Raw genomic sequence first — 17074 nt, forward strand, 5'->3', positions numbered from 1 at the left:
GGGAGATGAGGGAACTAATAACTTGTTCAGAAATAGCGAAAATATGTGTGCATTGAATCCATTAATAAATTGGAAAGAGGGAGACCACTTGTTAGGATAAAATAAGATAAAATGATTCACAAACAAATGGCTATGAGGGAGTTGGAAGCAACGTAACTCTAGCTTGCACTGTCTTTCGGTAAAATCATTGCTGATTCATTATAATGTCAAACTCACAATTCCAGACACCCCAACAACATTTCACTCCATTGTTTGTGAATAGGTGGCAATTTTGAATGAAAGATTGTTGATTTTCCCAATATCTAACTCCGGCACATTTGGGAAAATTACCTTTTTTTATTTGTAAAACTATCAGAATAAAATGCAACTGGATGAGTTGAAAAAAAAAAAGATGTAAGTTGTCTGGCCCACTGCACCAGTTCCCGAATTTGATAAGATCTGGGATGATTTGGCTGTAGTGACAACTCCACTATCCTGCCTGTCCTGATGCCCTTTGATTCCATGACCGAAATTCTGAAGACGCTTTTTTTGAATGAACAAATTTTGAATCAGTACTACCGTGGGCTGTGAGTATTGCCCTCACTTTAAGTGCAATTTCATTGACAAAACTTAAATAAGTCTTCGAATCTTGAAAGAGCATGTCATACTTACAGTTGCAAACGATTCATGTTCTAATTCGTGCTGAACATTTCATCTTTTTAGATATTGATATCACTTGTAATCAAGCATAGAATTACAGGGTAACCGTGAAAATTATCTCATGTTGTAACAATGACGCTATTTTCGTTACCAATTACCATGAATCAAAAAAGGAAACTCAGGTAAAAAAGTAGTAAGAGAAACAATAATTAAACAGCTAAGTATTACTTCATAGAACATAAGAAAGGTAAAGGAATCGACAATAGTTTAAATTAAAAAATCGTACTTTCAACGAGAATGATAAAGGAATAAGTTGAACGTTCAACAGTCTTTGATGACTCCTGCGCTTATCTCGATCAGCTGTCTGTCCTCAACACCAACCCGACACATAACCGTCACTGCTACTGAAACTGCAGAAAAGATACTGCCATAAACCGCTTAGAGATCAGCTGATATTCTGCCGAGAGACCAGGCTGAGAGTAACCATGAGCCGCTGAAAACCACCCAGCCATGAGCCGCCCAAACACCAGGCTGAGAGACGCCATGAACCGCTGATAATAGGCTGGGAACGCTATGAGCCGCCGAGACGACAGGCTGGAACTTCCGTGAGCCCCTAAAACAACAGGTTAAGACCGCCATGAGCTGCTGAGAGAGAAAGCTGGGACCCCCTTAAGCCGCTGGGAGACGAAGCCGGGACCACCATGAGCTAATGAGCGACGAGGCTCGGACCACTATGAACCGCTGACAGAGCAGGCAGGGACCGCCATGACCTGCTGAGATACCAGGCTGCTAAGGCAGGCTGAGAGCCGCCCAGAGACCCAAAGGGAAAAAATGGGGGGAAACAAAAGAAGGGAACATAAAATAGCAGAGGAGCTCCCCTTGGAGTATCCTACTCCGCCGGTCTTGTACTCTCGATTATCAACTTTTTTCTAGTAAGTGCTACCACTTTGGCTGTCACGTTGTGTCGCTAGAAGCAACGATTCCTACTTTAATGGAAGGACGATCATTCATTACATCTAAATATGTTTCGATAAGAGGCATTTGGATGGGTATATGAATAGGAAGGGTTTGGAATGATATGGGCCAGGTGCTGTCAGGTGGGACTAGATTGGGTTGGGATATCTGGTCGGCAAGGACAGGTTGAACCGAAGGGGTTGTTTCCATGCTGTACATCTCTATGACTCTATGACACTACCCTGTGGATTTTCTGTTTTCATAAACTTGGACTGTGTTGTTTGACCACCAGCAGCTACAGTCAGCTGTTTTATATTATTACTTTGGACTTCCCAAACCCTTCCTCAATTCAAAACCTCCAAAATTGAAGAAATGGACTGCTGCAATCGATTGGAGTCCACGAAGTGCAAATATCACAGCCTCATTGAGTTAGAAGGTAAGGTAATACAAATATTTCTGTACTTTGCCATAGTATCTGTCGGAAGAGTTTTTGAAAAAATACGATGGTGAGAGAAAGCTTTCAGTGTATTCGAGACAACACCTCACTTCATGTCAAGAAACCTACGAGGGTTTCTCCTCCTGCTGAACAAATGTTGCCAAATAAGTATTTGAAATGTGTCTAAGCTCCTAATGACATTAATGGATTGGGAAATGTTACACATTTTTACTCTTTTTGTTGGCTGCGTCAAATTCCAAAACATAATTAATTTTTGGTGACACAGCTGACTAATGGTTATTAAAGGGAAAGTCAAATATCCTTAGACACCGGGTTTTCGTCCAACCGGATTATTTGAAATTGCAAGCTTTCAGAGATCCCACTCCTTCCTCAGACATTTAGCTCCCAAAGCTTAGGGTTTTAAATAAACCAGTTGGACTATAACCCTGTGTCATGTGATATTTGGCTTGGTCCACCAAAGTCCACCACCAGCACCTCCACATATTAAGGGGAAAATGAGAAAGTGTCTCGGGAGCTGGAAATGTTAATTTGTTTATTATTATTAGCGAATGTTCTATCAATGGATCTTTAATATCGACCTTAACATGACACTTGGCAGATATGTGCGCACGACGTATATGTCGATCATTTTCTCTCGTATTTCACACATATTAAGCCTCAATAAAGTAAAGATAGAATCTTAAAGTTATTTTCTTTTTCTGACGTTTTATGTGTGCGCATGTGCATTTATGTGATTGCTTGTGCTTTCCATAACGCGGTGTCACGTGGTTTTTGACTTTGTTCACTAGACTCTACCACGGGCACCTCCATATAATAAGGGGAAAATGAGAAAATGTCTCAATACCTGGAATTTATTTTTTATTATTAGCGAATATTGCATTAATTGGAATTTTAATGTCGACCTTAACACATGTTGCTTGACAGATGCGTGCATACGAGTTATAATGCGAACAGTTTCTCTTTAGTTTCTTTGACATGAAGCCCCAAGAATATCAAGACAGAACAGTAAGCTTTTGTTTTATTTCTGACGTTTTTTAAAAGAAGCAATCTTGGTGAGCAAATGTGCATTTACGCAATTTAGCAAAAAAACCACCTACTGTTGGTCACTAGTTATGACAGAGACAAAAGAGTATCCTCTCATTCAGAATTTAAACAGGCGTCAATCAATTCCGTTTCAAAAGGAAATCTCCTTGTCGTGATGTTTTGGGCCAGGGAGCAGAGACTAAATGTTGAGAAACAATTTCTTCACAATTGGCTGCCACGAAGATTTAACGCAGTAGGTTGATTTGTCTGTAATTCGTATAAATTAACAAGCCTGGGCATCGTGATGATACACATGTCATAGTTGCTGCGCTACAGATTTATGGTGCTGTCTGTGGGTTCATTGAAGTGTTACAGTCACATCAAGTTATTCAGCTGCAATCACTGTTTATTACATTTTGTAATAACCTTAAATAAGTATGTGAAAGCATCTTTCAATTGACCTCTGAATTTCGTCTGTGCCACTGCATAAATACAAGTATTTGTACATGAACTTAAGAGTTGTAGCATATATGCGCTTTCCTGCAGGATAAATTTTGTGTCATTTAGATTGGAACCGATCGAATAGCTGTCGCCTGAAATTTGCACACGTAGAAAATGTAAAATGTACAACATCCATAAAAGGAGGAAACTGCCTGAAATGGCAAATAATAAAATGATTGACTTTCTCCTGCTCTCCATTTCTGTGTCATGTTTACTCATTTCATTGTTGTTGGATCGGAGTCTCCTGCGGGCTTTCGTGGCAACTATAATGTGTCTGACAGTTACTGCATTAAGCAGCAAAATAAGGAGGAAAGGGAGGCATGGTGTTTGAATGCGGTCAAACGTTTCAAACAATCTCCATGCAACTGAAGTGTAATAGACATCTTTTATGCTGCAGTACCAGCCTATTTTATCAATTATATATAAGGGCTCATGGATGAAACAAAATGGAATGTTTATCAAACAGCACAGCAAACACACTATTCCTATAACTACAGATGCTACTTTTTCTGTGCAGTATCTCGTTTTCAGCTTCTGGTAGCAAATGGTTACGAACCGATCAAAGGTGAAAGCAACAGTCAACCAGACAGAGCAGTTTCGGGAACAGTAGATGAGAAGAATTATCAGACGGCATCCTGTTGTGGTATTCAGTAAACTAGCTGGAAAATAAATTGCCAAAAGCCGACTTAAAATCACTGCAACGACAATAACAAGGAGATCCATTGCTGCCATAGATACAAGGTATCGGGTGATGCATCCTGAAAGGCCACATCTTCCTCGGGAAAGTAACACTATCGTCACCAAATTGGCTGTAAGAGACAAAGTGCCAAAGAAAACGAGTGTGAGCGGGACAGTCGTACAATCAGAGACAGCGTCATACAGGCAGACAGAGGAAATAGAAAAAATGACACTGTTAATTCGGCGAAGCGATATAACAAAATTTGGTCTATATATGCTGGATTTAAACATGAAAATACGTCTTTTATTCATGCAATTTTAAAGGTTTCTTGCCAAGAATGTCTGTTACAAATAATAATTGAACCCAGGATGCGAACTATTTCAGGGACTTTATGTTTTGAAACTTCCTATGAGATACAAACATAAGGAATTGAACTCCTTTTCAGATCCAAGTAGACAGAGTAACGATGCTACAATGGTTACAGAAAGCAGTTTGAGTCATATCTGATCATAGTAAACAATAACAATAGACTTAGAAACAAGAAACTCACCTCTTCGGCTCAGAGGTAAACGTTCTTTCCACCAACTTAAAGCCAGAATTGGGACATTATGAATGCCCAAAGTTCAATGTCATCTACAGCTCATCAGATTCTAAAACACATAGATTTGCTTTAGGACTGGTAAGTGGCAAATGCTCGTGCCACAAAAGTGCCACGGAATTGCCAGCTGAAAAGAAACAATATTGTGCATGATTGAGGAGCTGATTCGATAAATTCCAATACTTGCACATTTTCTGCAAGGCAGACATGTGCAATGCAACGTTGACTTGATGTTTTGAGTAGGAGAAAGTGAGGACTGCAGATGCTGGAGATCAGAGCTGAAAAATGTGTTACTGGAAACGTGCAGCAAGTCAGGCAGCATCCAAGGAGCAGGAGAATCGACGTTTCGGGCATGATTCCTGAAGAAGGGTTTATGCCCGAAACGTCGATTCTCCTGCTGCTTGGATGCTGCCTGACCTGCTGCGCTTTTCCAGCAACGCATTTTTCAGCTTAGAAGTATAGAGTAATAGAATATAGAGCATGTCTGTAAGTAGACCATACGCACTGCAGAAATTCACAAGGACTGCTGTGAGAGAATCCTCTAAATCCTGACCACTACCCGAAAGAAGAGCAAAGACAGCATATCACTGGGAAAAGTGGCACCTGTAAGGTCCACTGCAAGCTAATCATCACCGAGACTTGGAAACATATTACCTGTCCTTCAGGGCTGCCATGTCAATATTCTGTAACTCCTTCCCTCATAAGATTTCGGTGTGTATCATAAAATGAACTGCACTGATTTAAACTTTCAACTTAATACATGAAGGCAATCGGGGGGCTAGGTAATGCATACTGACATATATCTCACAAAAATTTACAAAACAAAGTCTAGAAATGAAAAGTGCTCATAAAGGAATCGAGTGAAATACAAAAAGAGATATGAGTGCGAATAGAACTGTACTAAATATCTGAGGGAACCAGATTGGGATTTTAAGCAGATCCTTCGAAACGAGAATGAATACCATTGATTGCCATTGCTCACTGTCTCGGAGAGTGAGCTAACTTTATTTTTGAATGCATGAACAAAAAAAAGATGTAAACTTATTCCATTGTTCCAATGATTAATTTACAAGTTTATCAAACAACTGAGAATTTCTTTTTGCGAACACAAGTTTAAATATCAATATGTCAAATATACTGTATTCTCGTAACTTACCTGGTACTCCGAAAGCTGCAAGGGCAGAGTAATAGATTAAAAATATCAGCGATTTTGCAGGAGCATGCATTTTCAATCAGAAGACTGAATTGCTTTCTTCTGGCTTCTGAAATAAGGAAAACGGTGTACCTATTTATATCTGATGTTCGCCACTGGAGACACAATTATTTCTGATCATCATTTGTACTTCGTATAACCCTTATTGGAGGAAAACACATTCATGCAGCTATCTTCCCGCAATAGCAACTAATGGAACAGATCGTGCTTGAGTGAAAAAAGAAGCTGAGTATGTGAGATAGAGTGGTTAAAGTTTTTAAACACGTTACAGAAGGAATTTATGGGATGTCAATATATTTAAACCTTTGAAACTATTAATACCGTAGCAAATGTCAACACAAGGCAAATTCCAGAATAAATCCTACTTTGACAGATTATTTACCTTTATTTATAACTTTGAAATTCGTTGCTGTGTTGGTGCAAAAAGATGCAAATGGGACTTCGGTGCATCGTAAAATGGGAGGGCAGCGAGATAGTGGTCATTGCCTACATTGGCGCAAATGACATAAGTAGGAAGACCTGTAAAGACAATCTAGAGAGTCAGGTAGGAAACTAAAGCTCTGGGTGGTAATCTCAGGATTACTCTTCTTGCCATTTGGTTTGAACAAGGCCAGTCCCCTCAGAGCATTTCAAGAAGGAAGCCTAAGCCCTAACATATCTAGTTGTTTTATGCAGGCGTGTTGTGGATATTCCCGGAATGATGCAGTTGGTCAAAACCCCTCAGTTAGAAACGAAACAGAATGTATTTACAGAGGAAGAAATAAAACACAGACAAAAGAGAGCAGAATATAGAATAACTTAAACTACCAGGCTACAGACTATCCCAACCTGATGATGCTGTTCGAAACATCTGCACAAGTATCCATTCACACCCCCTTGGCTAAAAGGTAAAATCAGACACAGGTTCATTCAGGACAGAGAGATGGCGGAGAGATTTTGCATGGAACCTTCTTCCAATGTATCTGTTCCTTTTGATCTCCCAGGCTAAAAAGACAAACAGCTCTGAACAGCCGGACAGTTAAAAACAAAACAAAATAGAGATATCTGAGATTGAGAACTGGCCACTCCCTTCAAATTATGCAAATGCTTTTTAAACTTAAAAGTTTCTTAACTTATATACGCTCAGACATGTCGGATACCATGACTTTATGATCCCTCTGAAAAAAAAGGACAATATAAACTTTTTTAAAAGTGCAGCACCCTCACACACCTGGGACTGAGGCCTGGAACGGAGAGGTCGTACATTGAGCACATGATTGATGAACAGGTGCGTGATTGGGAGGGATTTAACTTAACATTTGTAAATCACTAGGATGCCTTTCAGAGATGGTGGGATGTGTACAACAAAGATGACTTTCACCGAAACTAGATGGGCATCAAAATACTGTCAGAGAGGTTTCATACTGTCACTCGGTAGGTTTAAACTGGTCTGGTGGGAACGGTCAGGCAGGAAGCTAAGGTTCAGGTCAGTACGGAAAGAGACTGGAGAAGAGCTTGAGGCAAGGCTAATATAGCTAATTTGACGAGCAGTCAGAGGAAGTTTGCGAATCTCAGTTCAATTGAAGGCTGATAATATATTTGCTTTGATGCAACACGTCTCCCAGACAAACTGGATGAACTAAGAGTCTCGCCTCATACATGCAAATACAATGGCGTTGCTATCACAAAGATATTTTTGAAAGAGGGAAGGCACTCACAGCTTCTGTTTTATCGATATTTTAGATGAAACAAAGGAGGAATCAGAAGTGGGAAGACAGTTGCGTTACTGGTGAAGGAGCATACCACTACTGAGTTAAGGGAGACCACCATGAATGATCTTGAGCGGGGCTTCATGGTTAGAAATCAGCAGTTGAAATAATTCAACCACAATTTTGGGATTGTACAGCAGACCGCCACGCTGACAGCTGGAAACAAAGGAAGACATATGCAGTCAGATTGTGGAAATAAGCGAAAATAACACTGTTGTTGTCATGGATGGTTTTAACTTTCTCCGTATTGATGGGGCTCCCTTCCAGCTGGGGTTAAGGCGGGGAGCTGCTTTTAGCTGCGCCAGTTGCATTTACTTCAAATTAAATCTTATATGCAGCATAGCCCATCGGAAGTGGAAGCGAGACTGGAACTGGTATTGGGGAATGTTTTCCTACTGACCGAATAGAAGCGGGCACAGAAATAGAAGGAGTACAATGAGGCTGGCCATGTAACTAATGTTTCTGTGAAGGATCATATTCAGATTGAAAACGTAGAGTTTAATATAACGTAGCTCTTTGAAAGCTAATCGAACTTGATGCAGCAACTTGATCATACAATCCCGGCAGTGTGCAAATAGTTTCTTTGGCCCAGGAAGCCCATGCTGCCACTCTGAAGAGAATCCCAACCAGACATATTCCCCTATTACTGTACATTTACCGCTGACTAATGTACCTAGCCTATTCATCCCTGAACACCATGGGCAATTGATCGTGGTCAATTCACCGAGTCTTCACAACTTTGGGTTGTGTGAGGAAACCGGAGCACACCGGAAAAAACGGGGAGATTATGCAAAGTCAACACAGACAGTTGCCCAAGGCAAGAGTCGAACCTGGGTCAATGGTGCTGTGAGGCAGCAGTGCTAAACACTGAGCACCATACCGCCCCATAACGAACAAACTGTTGAAATGTCTGTAACATACCATAAACACACCCCTTGAGAAACTGCAAATTCAGACACAGTTTCTTACAGACAACAGGAAACATCTTCCAAACAGATTTTAGACAGAATGCCAGCCAGCAAACATCTAACTTGGAATAGCTGCAATAGGTTCTGCTGCTGCCACCAGCAGCTTTACTGCTGGAAATAAACTAATCTCGAATATACCCGAACTGGGAGAACTGGCCACTCCCCTGCCATTGTTAAACTAGCCTCTTTCTGAAATATTACTGCGCCTCTGCTTTTACAAACTCTTTTAAAATAAAACGACACGACAAAATAATATTTTAAATGTGACACCAAAAGCGAATCGTCAATATACAAAAATGGCTTCATTTGTAAAAACATCAGTCTTACTCTGCTGGTACGTGACATACGTGTAATTACATTGAGTATAACCATGCAAACATTTACGACTATATTCTATTTCAGACTGTTTACTCCTTCCATCAAACGCATTTGATTTTTATTCACACAACGTTCCACAACGTACCAGCAATAACGTTTTGTCGTCTTGCAACATGCACGATGTTTAGATTGAATGGCTGCTACCATAATCTCAACCTAAACACTCTGGGTTTTTGTCCCTAAAGTTTTGAGAAAACTTGACCAGATTATAATCCGTATATATGACTGTCTCAGACACGTTACCGTCATTATTAACATTGAAATGTTGCAAGGCCAACACCAAGCTCAAAGCCTCCTCGTCAAGTTTCGAAAATTTCTGCAGATGAGTGTTCATTTTCATGGAGAAATGTCAGATAGGCCTTTCTATCTTCTCGTCATCTTCTTGTAAGGGTACAGCACCAACACCCACATGACTCACAACGATAGCCACCTTGAATGCCTTTGCATAATTAGATTTGGCTCATACAGGGGCAGTGAGTCACACAGTGTTCAGACTGTCACATGGCTTCTGACAATCTACCATCCATTGAAACGTCTTGCATGTTTTTGGCAAGGCAATGAGTGCAGCAGCCGCACCGCTAAAGTTCAGTACAAATTTCTGATAAACACACTCAATCCCAGGAATCGTACAACATCTGTCTTCGTTACTGGCATCGCAACCTTCCTAATTACTTTGATCAAATTGTCATGCCTGGTAACAAGGCCCCAGGAACGTGTCTTGGGTCTTGGCCAATTCACTCTTTGCCTGTTTCTCGCAAAGCCTAACTCCCAAATTCAAATGGACACCTCTGTTGAATACTGCAAATGGTCCTTCCATTTTTGCCTGAAAGTAACCAGTTCCTTGATGTATACCACGCAATTGGTTAATCCAAAAAATATTTTATTGGTTTGTCTTTGAAATGTGGCTGCTCACTCTTCATGACAAATTGATGCAGTACATTCTGTGTTTCAAAAGTCACATTTGTCTTTGCTCTTTCTGATAGTGGTACCTACCAGCATCCTCTTAGAAATATGAGTTGCGTGTCCCACTTGTTCAATAAAGTAAACCAAATGTGGAATCGAATATGAATCATCCTTTGTAACTGCATTGACTTGGCATACAAGATTTACATAACATTCATGCGGTCTGGGTTTGGCACCGCTGCCATGTGTGAGCTCCAATCAATGCAACTCACTTCGATTATGTTGTCTTGGAGCATGTCTTCATTTTTTTTTAATTGTGCCAACTTCATGGGGTTACGTCCACTAAACAAATGTTGTTTAATTGGAACAGCATTTCCTATATCTAGATCATGCATAATTCGATTAGCACTTCCCAGCAGATTCCCACATTTTCCCACAAGAGATAGCAATAACTCTTCCATGCCATTTCGATTTCCCTCTGGAAAGTAACTCAATGATATTTCACAATTTTTGCCAAATTCCTTATTGTTCAATTAAATTTGAAGACTGTCTAATTCCGAATTCTCTGAACTTGAGTTTCAACTGTGTCTTGCTAGCAGTAGCACAATCTCCTTTTGCTTTTCTTCTCAGTCAAAATAAATTTTGACCGCATTCACGTGACATCCTCTGAGATTTATTTCTGACACGAGTCCTTAACAAGTCGCTCACGTCACTCAATTTCATTTCGACTTTATAAGATCCACTAAACCTCGCTTCTGAACGTTCACATATCACTGGAAATAACACTAAAACGTTAACTCCGCGAGCAAAAATGTGGGTTTTTGATTTTTTTTCTGCTTCGTGTTCTTGTTTTGTCCCATCCATTCAATCAAACGTAGCATCTGAAAATTCTACGACAGGTTTCTCCTATGTGTTAATTGATTCCTCCTCGCATTTCAAATGAAGGCTTTTTGAATTTGTGATTGAAAAAATCCCCAAGACCTCCTTCTTATAATAACTCAATCGCCTATTTTTTTTTCCACTGGCTTTTCCACCAATGTTGGCAGCACTCCTACCTGTGAACTTCCTTATCGTCAGCAAGGACAAATTATATTCCTTGGAACTGAGAGTTCTTCCAATGTTCCTACATCAACTACTTGACTTTTCACTGAAAACTATAACCTCACTATGCATAACTGACCACTTACCGTCTCACTATGGATTCCATGCACCAGCACTTTTTCTGGCAATAGTCCTTCTGATTTGTATATCTTGTCACCTGTCAAAATCAAAGATGGACATGATTCAATATGTCATAATACCGTAACATCTTTACCTGCTCTCCTGGCCTACACATGTAAATCTTACCTTCGCAGGTAAATTGTTTAATAGATAATAGGTGCAGGAGAAGGCCATTCTGCCCTTAGAGCCTGCACCACCATTCAACATGATCATGTCTGATCATCCTTAATCAGTATCCTGTTCCTGCCTTATCTCCATAACCATTGATTCCACTATCCTTGAGAGCTCTATCCAACTCTTTCTTAAATGAATCCAGAGACTGGGCCTCCACTGCCCTCTGGGGCAGAGTATTCCACACAGCCACCACTCTCTGGGTGAAGACGTTTCTCCTCATCTCTGTCCTAAATGGTCTACCCTGTATTTTTAAGCTGTGTCCTCTGGTTTGGCACTCACCAATCAGCGGAAGCATGTTTCCTGCCTCCAGAGTGTCCAATCCTTTAATAATCTTATATGTCTCAATCAGATCCCCTCTCAGTCTTCTAAACGTAAGGGTATACAAGCCCAGTCGCTCCAGTCTTTCAGTGTAAGGTAATCCCGCCATTCCAGGAATTGACCTCGTGAACCTACACTGCACTCCCTCAATAGCCAGAATGTCTTTCCTCAAATTTGGAGACCAGAACTGCACACAGTACTCCAGGTGGGGTCTCACCAGCGTCCTGTACTGCTGCGGAAGAGCCTCTTTGCTTCTATACTCAATCCCTCTTGTTATGAATGCCAGCATGCTATTAGCCTTCTTCATTACCTGCTGTACCTGCATGCTTACCTTCATTGACTGGTGTACAAGAACACCCAGATCTCTCTGTACTGCCCCTTTACCTAAATTGATTCCATTTAGGTAGTAATCTGCCTTCTTGTTCTTGCCACCAAAGTGGATAACAATACATTTATCCACATTAAACTGCATCTGCCATGCATCTGACCATAATTTGGTAATGCAGTCAGAAAAGGGGGCACTTCAAAGTATATGCAGACTGGAGGAATCTAACCAGCATTAATCATGAAGAAGACTACTTCTTGCAATTTAGACGAGATATTTTTGGAAAAGTTAATTGAAAATCTACATTGAAAATGTAACAAAATTGTCCTTTTCCGGAATTGTTCAAGTGCCTCCCATATTTTCCTGGCACTTTCTTCTTGTTACTTTTGTCTGTCTTACTTATACATGATGTATTCATCAAATTGTCTTCCAATAGTATCATTCATCTGGTCTCCGCCATGGCTCACAATCTACTCAGCAGTCTCAGGAAGACTTCGCCAGTGATAAAATATCGTGTAGAGAAGAAAATGCCGAACAGAAAAAATCATTTTACCTATCATTGTCTGGAGTGACGACAGGATGCGCTCCCTTTGTTGGTTTCCATTTTTAAAATGTATAGTATTGTCAACATCGCCATTTGTAAGTCTGAATTGAATTTACTCGAAAGTGTTCGCCTTTGTGGGAAAAAGGAGAAAAATTATTGAGAATTGTGGTAATAAATGCTGTTCCTTGCTGTCTTTTTGAATGACATCTGAAATTGTTGTGAATTAAACATTCTATTTCGCTTATTTGTCTATTATAAGTCAAGCATTATGCACTGAGAAAATAATTATCATTAACCTTGATACAGCGTGAAATCTGGGATACAGTCACGTTAATGTTTTAGCACTCCACATAATGTATGAAAGTCATCATTTTTATCTTTAAGACTAGGTGCATAAAGCAGAATAAGGGTTTGGAATTTAGCGATGGCTGTCAAATCTGTTTGTGATCAATTGAGAAAATGGACTAACAGATTTGACTGCCATGATGTGGAGGAGCCGCTGTTGGACTGGGCTGGACAAAGTTAAAAATCACACAACACCATTTTATAGTCCAACAGGTTTACTTGGGAACACTAGCTTGTGGACGGCTGCTCCTTCATCAAGCAGCTGTGAATCAGGGCCATAAGACAGAATTTACAGCAAAAGATTGCCGTGTCATGCAGTTGCAATAATATATTGAACAAACCTGGATTGCTGTTAAGTCTTTCATCTTTTCGAATGGGTTGCATGTTTCGGTTTATTTATATGTAAATCCCAGAAATTCTTTTAATTCACTTCACGAGATGACTTAATGTTTTATTATAAGAAATGGTGACACCTCAGTCCAGAAAATGGTTTAAAGATATGATATTGAGTTTGTCTGTGTCCCAATCTTTAGTCAAATAAGTTCTATTACCAAATTAGACATTATAAACAATTTGTTAATTATTTTGAGGGTGCACATAAATGGTTTGCATTTAAAAACAATAAACACAGTCTGCATTAGACGTACATACATTGAAGAAAGTAAAACTCAATCGAAAATGTGAATCAATGACGTCTATCAAATTCATTTTAAGATTGTATTACAACAAAAGAAGTGATTTGCAAGGATGGCAGAAACAATTTCTTAGAGTGGAGAGTAACTTCAAGGGCATCAAATGGATGACCATTTATCAGATAAAGGAAAAGAAAATATGTAAACAAATCAGTGAGACATACCAAGACAGACTGTCAGAGATCTTGCAAGGATAAGTTAAAAAGATAAATGTAATTAATCCAGATGTATCGGGGCGGCACAGTGGCTCCGTCGTCAGCACTGCTGCCTCACAGCATCAGGGACACGGATTCGTTTCTAGCCTTGGGGAACTGTCTATGTGGAGTGTGCAGAATGGCAATGTGTCTGCGCGGGCTTTCTCCTGGTGCTCTTGGATCATCCCAGATTGCAAAATCTTGCAGGTTAAGCGGATTGGTCATTCTCCATTGCCCATTATGTCCAAGGATGTGCAGGTAGGTGGAGTAGATTTGGGAATTGCAGGGACCGTGTAGACTCGATGGGCGGAATTCCCTGCTTCCATCATGGAGGGATTCTATGAAATCTGACTCCAGCAACATTCTCCATTGAATATAAAGAAATATCGTGTCGAATTACAGGCCAATCCAAGCAATTTCTTTGCCTGGCATTAATTACGCAATCTGATTTTTTTTAAAAACATACACGGAACGTTAATGAAAAATGACGATGAGTATTTAAAATTTCATTTAAACTACCGCATGGCTAAATAAGTCTTTTAAAAGAGGAAATCTCACCACGTTATCAACTCTGGAACATACGTGACTCCAGTTCCAAATGATGCATTTCTCCATTAAGCGCCTTTCAAATTAGCTGACAAATATTTCACTTACACTAAAACTGCAAAAGGAATTACGACGTGCATTGTAATGGACTAAGAAAACAGTTTCAAAGCGTTGACTTGTATCTTTTTATATGTGCATAGGCACTTAATTGTGTCTTTGTAAGCAACACTCACTCTTAAAGATGACTTCAAAACCGTACAGAATTTGGGAGATTAAAAAAAAAATGAAACAAAAGAAAATGTCGAAATAAGATGTAATGTGTAAAAATAGTCTGAAAGACCTGCCGATGTTGGAAATCAGAAGCATCAACAGAAATTGCTGTAAGGACTGAGGAGGTCTATCAGCACCTGTTGAGAGAAATCAGAGTTAATGTATTGGATTCAGTGAGCCTTCTAAGTACCTGATAGTTGTGTTGCTATCTCGGAACAGCGCATGGTCAATTTACGAGAGATTGTGTCTTTCCTGAGATGAGAGAGTGCAACGGCACATGTGTCTGTTATTAGATAACATTTGAGAGTGTGTTGAGAATTGATAATATGCAAGAATCAGCTTGGAGTTGAGTTTTGATGTGAAGGCACCGGATTTGAAATTTAACCAGTTATTTTAATGTATGCCCAGGACACCAAAAACGTATTGCATTTGATTTTTATAATATTGATAAAATTGTATCATTCAGAAGGTATGAACTTTTAGGCTTCAACTAAGAAAGGCACGTTGAAAATTAGTCATAGACAACTAAGCATCGATTTGCAAAGCAGTTGTCGTCTGAAAGGTGATCTCTCAGAAGGCACCCGCTTTCAGATGTAACAAGATACGTTATAGAAAGACTACAGCAATAAAGAATCAAAAGAAACCCCGAGGAGGAGGCAGAACGATTTGTATGACGGAAGGAAACAGCAGATGCTGACGACTGCTGAGAGACTGGATGGACTTTGAGACTCCAAGATAATTTAATGTCTATTAACTGTGTAATGCAAGTATGATTTTAACACAATTGGGATCCGATTGCGCTAAGTTGGCAAAAAGGGGGCTCTGGTTTCTCAATGGATTCAATTCAGTGTCCACTGTTAGAATTAGGAAATTAAATCGATTTTTTTTTTCATAAAGAGTGGAACTCAGGGACTTTCTTTAACTCACTTACATTAAGCAGATGACGACGCAAGGCGAGCTTTTCTAGGTGTTTTCGATGAGCAGAGGGTCTCTGATTTCACGTCGTTACAGCAGCTAGGGAAATAGTTTTCAGTAGAAGACAGGGTAGGGGAACAGGTTTAGAAGAAACAATAGGTGGCAAGATAGAGATAGAGAGTGTGCAAAACTGTTGGGCAGAAAAGAAAGTGGATAACGATCACGCTGCAAGAAAATGTTTAACAGCTAATGGGGAGTTATTTTTTGAATAAAATCGGTGTATGCATAATTGTAGACTTCGTGATAACAAGGCCTGGTGTGTCCGGGAGGAGGAAAGCGTGAAGAATTTGTTCAACCACTAAAATTTTGTGAGGACAGTGTGAAACAGCCTAATGCATTCGAAATCATTGCTATTAAGAAGCAGACTTTGCAGGAAATTTTGAAACACATAGGGATAGATAAGCTCCCTGGACCAAGTGCGATTTATCCAGTCAGGGAAGAGGTTGATGCACTTTACTGATGTCCTTTCTGCCCTCTGTCCACTGGAGTAGAACCAGTTGATTGGAGGGTGGCAAATATTATCTACTTGTTCAAGAAACAGAATAGGAATACTCCTGCGAATTACAGACCATTCAGGCTGACATAGATGGTAGGCAAATTATTATACGTAATTCTGAGATACTAGATTTATGTCTATTTGGAAAAGCATAGTTTGATGAGAGATAGCCAGCATGGCTTTGTGAGAGGTAGGTCATGCCCCATGAATCTTGTTGCATTTTTTGAAGATTGAGAAAACACATTGATGAAGGTAAATTAGTGGATGTGGTGGGAAAGGAGTTATCAAGGCGTTTGAAATGTTCCCCATGGTAAGCTCATTCAGCTAGTAATCAGGCATTGGATACAGGGAAACGTGGCTGTCGAGATAGAGAATTGGCTTGCCGATAGAAGGCAGACTTTGGAAGCAGATGGAAAGTGTTCAGGCTGGAGCTTGGTGATCAGTGAAGTTCCACAGGGATCTGTTCTGAGATCTCTGCTCTTTGTAATATTTACAAATGAAGTGGAATCGTGGGTTAATAATTTGACCGATGACACGGAGCGGGTGGAATCGTGGATAATGTCGAGGTCTGTTGTACATTGTAAATGGGACATTGGCAGGATGCAGAGATGGGCTGAGATAGAGGCAGGTGGAATTCCACCTGGAAAAATCTGTAGTGATTCATTTTGGAAGATAGAATTTGAATGCAGGTTTCATGGTTAAAGGCAAGATTCTTGTCAATGCGAAGGAACAGTAAGATCTTGGTGTCCACATGCATCGATCCTTCAAAGTTGCCACCCAATTTAATAGGGCTGTGAAGAAGGCGGATGTTGTGCCTGCTTTCATTAGCAGGGAGTTTGAGTTTAAAAGCTTCGATGTTATATTGCAGCACTATAGAGCCGTGGTTAGATGACACTTCGATGATTTTGTTCTT

At 40.0% G+C, this 17074-nt stretch overlaps 1 protein-coding gene across 1 annotated transcript; it reads right to left on the minus strand.

The window, feature by feature from the left end:
- Positions 1 to 3472: 3472 nt before the first annotated feature.
- LOC148138200 (putative G protein-coupled receptor 139) lies at positions 3473 to 6077 on the minus strand. The gene is made up of 2 exons (XM_087981881.1): positions 6008 to 6077; positions 3473 to 4383 (listed from the first exon to the last, which is right to left on the minus strand). The coding sequence occupies exons 1-2, from the start codon at positions 6075 to 6077 to the stop codon at positions 3473 to 3475; spliced, it is 981 nt and encodes a 326-aa protein (XP_087838007.1).
- Between the last annotated feature and the right edge of the window lie 10997 nt (positions 6078 to 17074).

This window comes from Chiloscyllium plagiosum, unplaced genomic scaffold (assembly GCF_037043375.1).
Source record: "Chiloscyllium plagiosum isolate Xiang-an unplaced genomic scaffold, Cpla_swu_hap1 HiC_scaffold_41, whole genome shotgun sequence".
Classification (NCBI taxonomy): domain Eukaryota; kingdom Metazoa; phylum Chordata; class Chondrichthyes; order Orectolobiformes; family Hemiscylliidae; genus Chiloscyllium; species Chiloscyllium plagiosum.